General features: G+C 32.7%; 1 protein-coding gene across 1 annotated transcript; it reads right to left on the bottom strand.

Annotated features, from left to right (window-relative positions):
* Positions 1-317: 317 nt before the first annotated feature.
* LOC118815100 lies at positions 318-8,733 on the bottom strand. The gene is made up of 5 exons (XM_036581032.1): positions 8,056-8,733; positions 6,865-6,978; positions 4,486-4,518; positions 520-594; positions 318-436 (listed from the first exon to the last, which is right to left on the bottom strand). Exons 1-5 carry the CDS (start codon positions 8,456-8,458, stop codon positions 318-320), a joined length of 744 nt encoding a protein of 247 aa, XP_036436925.1. The 5' UTR covers positions 8,459-8,733.
* Between the last annotated feature and the right edge of the window lie 271 nt (positions 8,734-9,004).

Genomic DNA, 9,004 nt, shown 5'->3' with positions numbered 1-9,004 from the left:
AAGTTTATTGTCATTATTTGTATTTGCAACATGTTGGACATTTTCACAATTAACATTTTGCTTCTGGATTTTATTAATTTATTTAAGACGGTTGAAACAAAATGAACTTCTTTTAAGTACGTGTATCTCCCCCTGGTGGCAGACCACCAGGGCTGCAGAAGAAGAGTGACTAACTAGCAGAATAAAAATACAAAGTGCTGAGTGCATGTGAACGAAAGGTGTATTTATTTTGTACACATCTGGAACACCTGCATGTACCTTTACAAATACATCAGAAGTGAAAGGACTATTAACTGGACTGTTATGTACAGATGCCTTTAATCCTTTGTGGTAAAAACTATGTGTGAGTATATAACCTCTTCTGTCTGGTTTCTCTCTTTTGGTGCTCCCTTTCCTTTCTTGACGGTGGCGTACACTACGGTATCAGGTGAAATCCCTTAGAAAGGAAAAATGAGACATGTTTAAGTGGCATCATCACATGTAACTTACTTTCAGAATTCAGTTCATGCTGATTCTTACCTTCCTCTTCTCTGGCTCTGCTGCTTTGTTCTTGATAAAGGACAGTGTTATATATTGAGTTATTAAGTGTATTTTCTAATGAAGAAAAATTACACAAAGAGAAGTTAGTGTTAAAAGATTTAGAGTCACAAGACGTAGCCTGCGTTAAACAGGCTTAATAAAAGTTAATCTGCTGATCTCCAACTGGCTGCAAACAAAAAGGGCACACATTAAAGTCTCCACATCATGGAAGTTTCAAATAGAGGCATCACAAAAACCAGTCCAATGCATTTGCATATATCCACCTCTTGAAGCTACAGCATTTTATTTTATTTCTGCCCATTTATGTTGAAATTGGAACAGAGGTACAGAGGTTATTCACATATTTAAATTTTAAAGAAACAGTAAAAAAAAACACCTGTTGAAAAAAGATGTTTTTTCAGGGCTCTTTAGTAAAAGCAGTAGTGTATATAGAACCGTGAACACTCACAGAGCCATTTGCATGCTTAAATGATGGAGAATGTATTGTATATGGCTCTATGTAATACTTTTTTGAAAAGTGTTCTACATAGCACCAAAAAGGGTTCTGCTGTTGTCAACAGAAGAACTCTTACTTGCTATATAGAACCATATACAACACATTCTCCATCAGTCTAAAGGCATGTACATAAGTACACACAAGGAACACTGTCATGGCTAAACCAGACAAAAAACTTTAATTACTAGAATGAAATTGGCATTATTACATTTCTAATTTAGACAGAGGGTAAGAATTTTCAATTAATTGATCATTTGTTTTATGTGTATTTACAGAAAATGCTGGAATTCCTACTTTACACTGCAGCCCTAATACGCGCACTAATCCATTTCCATGTTATTTGTCAATACAGCTTGAATAGAAACCTAATGTGTTCAGTTGTAAGCGAGTTTCCAAAGTCAAATGTAAAGTTTGAACACCCACAAACTCAAAATTACATGTTTTGTTGATTTTCTAAGTGATACGTTAACACATCCTCTTTAGGGAACAAACTTAAATATGGCATTTTCTGCAAATTTCAGTGCACAGTTTCTGTTTATATGTTGTTCATTGGAAAAAATATAAAATGTGTTTTACACAGGCCACATTTTATGCTTTAATTTTTACAGTAAGTTAAATTCAACTAATAAATAGTAACTGTGCATTTAAATATGCAGAATTGTGTTCTTTGTAGAGGATGTATTAACTCAAAATCAGCAAAACTAGGAGTGCTCAAAGTTTCTTTTTTGAGTACAATCACATTACAAATGTTAAAGTATGTCCTGGAGGATATTTTATTTCTAGGAATGCATCTGTTTTTGTTCTTCAGTACTCAGTGTGTGACTGATGCATGTAAGTAACACATTAAATAAAACAGAACTACACTTAAACTTATACACAGACTACCTGGTCAGAACATCCACTTTCAGAGATACCTACAGATTTGTAAATGTAAACAAATAAATGAATGCATAAGAAATAAATAACTGTTATTAGTGGATGGACAGTTGACTGAAAATATTACTAAAAATACTCAACCTGTCAATTAGCTGATTTGGGAACAATCAAGATTAATCAAGATTCCCTGTTTAAATTTTATTAGTCCTCCTCAAAAGCATTGCTGTTCATAAGCATCTCAGTGATTAAAATAAATAATTTTTCTGTAATGAAACAGTGAGTGGACTGTACAGTTGTAAATGCCACAATTACTATTCATATTCTTTCTATTTGTTAAGGAAATCAAATATAAAATAACTATGCATAAACATTTGCAGAAAACTGTTATTTTCTAAATAACAGGTTGTGTTTACTTCTTTTTACTTCAATAATCAACAAAATATATAATTTTGCCAGGGGTGCCCAAACATATGCATACAACTGTATATCAGTAAAAACTGAAATTCATAAGTAAAATCTGTTTACTTAGATTTAGGTGGGCTTATTTGGGGTTTTCCCCTGCTATTTACTTACACACTCACTATTAATTATTTTACTATTAAATATTAATATTAAATTTTGTTGTGGTGTTTGAGTTCAGTCTGGTGAATTAATGGTCTTAGGTGTCTCAGTCTTTTGTCTTTGCTGTTTCTCTTTTTCCCATGAGAACACAGTCATGTAGCTGAAGCACGTCTTAAACCAGATGCAGTAACCACATCTCTGCAAAAACTGCAACAGAGCTTTCATGCATGAGGGTCAGTTTTAGGGATGGAGTGTCTGCTTTGCCTCTTGCCTGTAGAACAAGGGCCGTTGATCTTATCTGCAGAGGGCTGGTGTGGTTAAAGGTCTTCATTCCAGTAAAGCAGAAGCACCCCTTCACTTGTTTAATCAGTTGTTCTCTCTCTTCTGACAACTGATTAGTTATATAAGGTATATGAGGTAATTGTTTTAGGATAGTTTGGAGATTTTGGCCTAAAATGTATATAGGCTATATTTGTGTTGTAGACACTGTGACCCCTGGTTCCTGTCACCACCACTGTAAAGAAATCTGAGTTGGTAAGTTTCTCTACAGTGAACCATTTCACATCAAACCACTCTGACTTACTTTGTTATCTCAACCATTGAAATATGCAGATATTTAGAAAGAAATCCCCTTCAAGAAGACCGATAAACTGGTATATCGCCCACTAATAGTATACAGTGTAAGTAAATAGTACAAGTACTTGTTTACAGTACATAGTACACAGAGTAAGTATACAGTGCAGGGTCTGTAACTGGACAGTAACACAGTTTTTGCTGTTTTGGCAGTGTGGATTTGAAACAATGACTGTGATTAACATGCAGAATGTTTGCTTTCGGACTGATTGCAGGTGAAAGTTCACAGATGACGTTGCTGTGGGATTACGAGAGAGTGACCAGAAGCATGTTTAACTTGAATCTGTTTAATCTGTGTTACACTCTCCCCTGTTTTAGGTTGACTGTTCTGTCTTTGAGGCTGACCAGTGATGTTCTACTTCTGGTCTTCTTTTAATGTGACCTTTAACACACCTGTGTGTAGATCGTATAACCTGTTTAACAGTTTTTCTGCATATTTTAAAGTTCTGTTTAACAGTTTTTCTGCATATTTTAAAATTCTGTTTAACAGTTTTTCTGCATATTTTGAAATTCTGTTTAACAGTTTTTCTGCATATTTTAAAATTCTGTTTAACAGTTTTTCTGCATATTTTGAAATTCTGTTTAACAGTTTTTCTGCATATTTTAAAATTCTGTTTAACAGTTTTTCTGCATATTTTGAAATTCTGTTTAACAGTTTTTCTGCATATTTTGAAATTCTGTTTAACAGTTTTTCTGCATGTTTTAAAGGTCTGTTTAACAGTTTTTCTCCTATCATCGACTGCCATGGTCTGCCAAATGAACACCAGTGCAACCTTGCTTCTGTGTATGTGTTTTATTTTATTTTATTTTGTTCTTTTATTTAATATTTCTTTCAGCAAATGCATTGCATTGTTCTTTTATCAATCAAGTTTTAGAAATTTTAAATTTTTGCATGCAAAGGCTCGAATAGACGTATCGTCAAATGCTGATGAATTTGTATTTATTTGCTGAATTTAACATACTGAAAAAATAAAATGATAAATCTACAATTTGCCATAACTTTTGCACAGGCCGCATTTTAGGTTTTATTTTTTCTTCAATATGTTTAATTCCATAAATAAACAGTAACCGTGCATTGAAAGTGCAGAAGTGTGTTCTCTGTAGAGGATGTGTTCACTTATTTTCACTTAGAAAATCAACAAAGCGTGACCAAACCTTTGCATATGACTGTATAAGAAACAGAGATGCAGCATGGGTACTTACAGCATGAATATATTACTATAGATATTAATCCACTCAGAGTCTACATTCTGCGCTTCATACTTATAGACACGGTTTCATTTCAAACTGTGTGTGCTGAAGTACTGAGCCACAGAAACTGCTACTGTTCAGTCACTTACGCTCTGCAGAGTGCAACGGCTCAGAAGGATGCAACTTACTGCAGACTGTCTTGTCGCTAGAATTTCTGCTACCTGCAAAAATGAAAAAAAGGAAATAGTGAAGAGCATCATAAATACTGCTACTACTACTATTAATAACAATAATAATAGTAATCCACACAGTTCCTATCTCAGTTTCAACAGTCCTATGTGGACATTTCTGTGTATCTGGACAGTATGCATGTGTTTGTTCAAAAAACACTCAAATTAATATAAAGACATAAACAATCTATTGTCATTCGATGTCTTTCATTGTGTTAGTATAACTATTTACAAATATCGTCTTGAGGAAGCCAGTATTCACAATTAACATCTAATACCTACTTCATCTAATCAGTCCTTCGTTACAGTAAATCATCATTTATCTAATCAGTTCTTCATTACACTTTAATTAAAATGCACTGACTGGAGTGCAGCGTGGAAGTCAGGAACCAAACCTTAAAAACTTATTCAACTAAAAAAATAATCTGTGTCTTGCATTATGTTCATTTTTTTGTGTGAGGTTCAATAGTCAACATTTTTAGGCAACCAGGTTGCTTACTTTTATAAGTTAAAATGTTGAATAATTTTTTAGCCAACTTTTTTTTTAGCTTGTAATGTTCACTGCATTTATGTTTATTTGTATTTATTCTAATGTTAAATGGTGCTTTTACTGGCAAAAACAAACTTATTCCCAAAATAACTACTTTTAAACATTGTTCATAGGTGCTGAAAACTTCTGCACTGTATATATTCAATACATTGCATTTTTTTTAAATTTAGAAGCATATTTATTTTATTAGGGGAAAACAGACAGATGTTTTTTTTTCCACAAGCTTAGTCAGTACATTACTAAATAACTCTTCATTGTGAATGCTTAAGGTTTAAGAAACCTACTGCCCTGAACAGAGGTGGGTAGTGTTTAGTTGCACTTACTAATTTATATGCATTCAAGTAAAATTCTAATGAATTTGTATTTTTGTGAATATTTTCAAATGATACTTTTACTTCTGCTCAAGTATATCCATGAGGATTGTAATCTACCATTCACTGAGTTACATTTTAGTCATAAAAATTTAGCTACTGATTCCTTTATTTGTGTTTAATTTCATGCTGTTATGATGGTGACAGCTTTTGCTTAAATAATGTAAACGTTTAAAAAAATTATATATATATATATGTATAATCGCAGCAATGTGCAATCTTAGCACAGCACCATAAAATCTAAAAAAAAAAGCACCATAAAATCGAATTTTTCTCTAAAAACATCCTTTTATTGAAAACAAGACCAAACAATTCCAACTTATACTTAGTAAAATGTACAAACTAATGTTTACAAATATTGGAAATTAATACAATTTCAATTGGAATTTGAAATGTATAGTAATAATGACATCGTAATAAGAATTTTTGGTCATAATGTGTGATGTCATAAAGTATTTGTCCTTTTAAAGTAAAAGACCCTTTTTCCACAGTAAAATAGGAAAACAGATTTTATATTACTACTTTTTAGCAAAATTGAGAGAAAGTAATTGTTGTTCAAACTATGAAACTCCGCTTTTATATGGCGGACCCAGAACTACCCTTGTGAATAAGAAGCATACTTTAGTATGTCTACAGTATAAGTGAAGTACATTGTATTTACTATATAATATACTGTATTTTAAATTATGCTTTATTATGTTTAGTGGAAATACACCTGAATAAAAGTATTTCTTTACATACTGAAGCATCAACTTAAGTGCAGTATTTAGAAATATGTTTTAAAGCAGGGAATTTGCTTTAGCACATTTTTGTTGCATTTTTGTTGCTATACAGCTAAACCTAGCGATCAAATATGGGTGTCAGTACACACCAGAGTATAGATTTTAAAATGTTTTAAATGTAGTAGAGCTTAAGTTAACTTCATTACAACATAAGTTGTTCCAGTTTAGAACAGAAAAGCACTTGTAGGCATAGAAGATGGATTTCACCATTACTTAAATATAATTTAAGTCCATATAAGCTGTGTTTAGTTAGTCCTAATAGAATATTTAAGTATATACTTATGTTTACTTTCAATGCATTTTAGTTACAGTATAACTCAATAAATAACGTGTAAATTGAAGTCTATATGTACATCCTGTTGTGTATTTATAATATGTTCTAAGTGTAATAACAGTTATGTCTATTGATTACATAGTTAAATCCCATTTAAACTTAAGTTGTTCAAAAAAAGCACTTAAATGCATTTAATACGTATTTAAGTAATTAATACGTATGCAAGTAATTTAAGATACTTGTGTTTTTCACTTTTAGTCACAAGCCATTTTGGACAATTCAAAAGAGAACATGAACTTCTCCATACAGCTTCTAAGAAATGAGTGCACATGCGTGCTTGTAAAAAAATGACGGACTTACGTTTTGCACAGAAGTAACTGATTATAAGTAGACCAAGAAGAATAATGCCCCCTCCTAATGCTCCGGCTGTGATGGGCAAGCTCAGAAAACCCTCAGAAACAGCTCCTATAGATTCTGGAATAAGGGTATAATATTTCACGCTGTATAGTACAAGCAGGATTTTTACAACAGAAACCTAACATCTAAAATGTTCCTTGCTGTTTTAATTCTAATGCCAGATCTAATCTCAACACATGAGATAATGTATACTGAATGTTTATGTTCTAACTTATTCTAAAACTTCATCTGGATTACTAAATTACTGGGATTCATCAAAAATATTATTTCGAGAAATTTTCATGACAAAGTCAACAAGTTGAATGCTATGGCTTTGTTTAAATAGGTAATGCTAATATTGATACCATACTACTACTATTATTCCTAAAAATGATGATAATAATAATAACCATAATAATACCATTAAATCAATATTCATATCAATATGCAGTTAATGTAACCACGGTGACTTTAAAATTCATAAATCAAATTCATATTTCAAAGGACGTGGAATCATTAAGGTGTAAGATGTTATTTGTTTTCATTTAAATATATTGTTGTCTAAAGCAAACCATGTATCTCCATTTTTGTTTTTTATTTTTCTAATCATTTCAACACACCAGCTGTCCTTTACATTGTGTGAAAATGTCATGATTAATGGACCAATAGAAATGCTCTAAAATCACTTGGAACAAAATCTCTTTACATAAATTTACATTGAAAGGTAAGAGTGTTTTCTCCTGTAAAGTTACTTTTTTGGAGATACCTGTTTTTCTTTAGTATATTTAGTTTAATTGTCTGATATCACAGTTGATTAACAACAGTTGTTGAAAAATGCATAAGCTAAGAATGATTAGATATATAATACATTCTGTGAAACTCATATGCGATTGATGCAAGATTTGCTGGGATGGGGGGCATCTGGAACCCAGTTGTGTGGCAAGATGACAATTTTATTTTTGTGCTGTAATTACAAGGTCAACTTTTGTTCCAGTGCTGTTTCACACTCTAACTGTGTGTATCATCATCATCATCCTATACATTCTAAACTTCAGCACAGATGTGATTTATCTTTACAGTACATAGACATTAATCTTAAGGGGAACATTTTCTCCTTTCCTTTTAAGGCAACTGAACAGTAGTGTTCAGACTTACTCAGATTAATCTCCTGATAAGCGATCATGCAGTTGATTCCCTCATGCAGCTCACAGCGGTAGAGATCCAGATCAGACTGCTGTACATTACGGAGGAGGATGGAGAAGTTTCCAGATTCTGAGAGTTTGGGGAACGTCTTAATACGTCCACCTCTGTTATTCCAGAACATTACTTCACCCTGCAGACTGATCTCCACTAGATTATCTGCTGGTATAGTCCTCTGACTCCACACTGCTGCTATATCTGCAGTCTGGTTTGATCCAAGGAGGGTCGCTTCAAAGTTACACGGCAGAAGAACATCAGACTGCAGCTCAGTGGTTACATTGATGCTGCTGATAAGTTTGTTTTTGCATTTACTTTCAACTGCAATTGAAGATTGAAGGTAGAGAATGAGAAAAAACATTACAGTAGAACATGTGAAACATGGCTTCTTTTACTAAAATCAATCTGCTTTAGAATCAGATTCAAGAACAGAACCACAATTAACATAAATATGTTTAGAATGTGTTACAGGAATACACACTGTTCTTAAATGCAGCTCAAATTTAATAAGACAGCCACTTACCTGTGAAACAGGGTAAAAGTGGGAGCATGCACACAGTAATGAACATGATACGGTTCAAAGCCATTTTACATCTGCGACTTCCAGACTACTGCAAGTGTCTCTTGGAAAGTAATGACAACCACGTGATGCAGTTCTTTTGCTCTCAGTCACTTCCTGAAATTGTCTGAAGCAGATGTGACAACTACTATTACGCAATACCTTTTTAATGCAAAGACACTTGACATACACTAATATATTCACTGCTGTAGGTGAGAACAATTAATGACAAAAGCATGAAAAATGCGATCTGCTTCAATAACATAGTACATTCTATGCAGCGAAGATAAATAATAAATGAAATAACTACTTACAGACAAAAACTTTCTTTTAGAATGAAGACCTTAA

Source organism: Colossoma macropomum, unplaced genomic scaffold, assembly GCF_904425465.1.
Source record: "Colossoma macropomum unplaced genomic scaffold, Colossoma_macropomum, whole genome shotgun sequence".
Lineage (NCBI taxonomy): Eukaryota > Metazoa > Chordata > Actinopteri > Characiformes > Serrasalmidae > Colossoma > Colossoma macropomum.
This window is presented reverse-complemented; position numbering and strand designations above follow the sequence as displayed.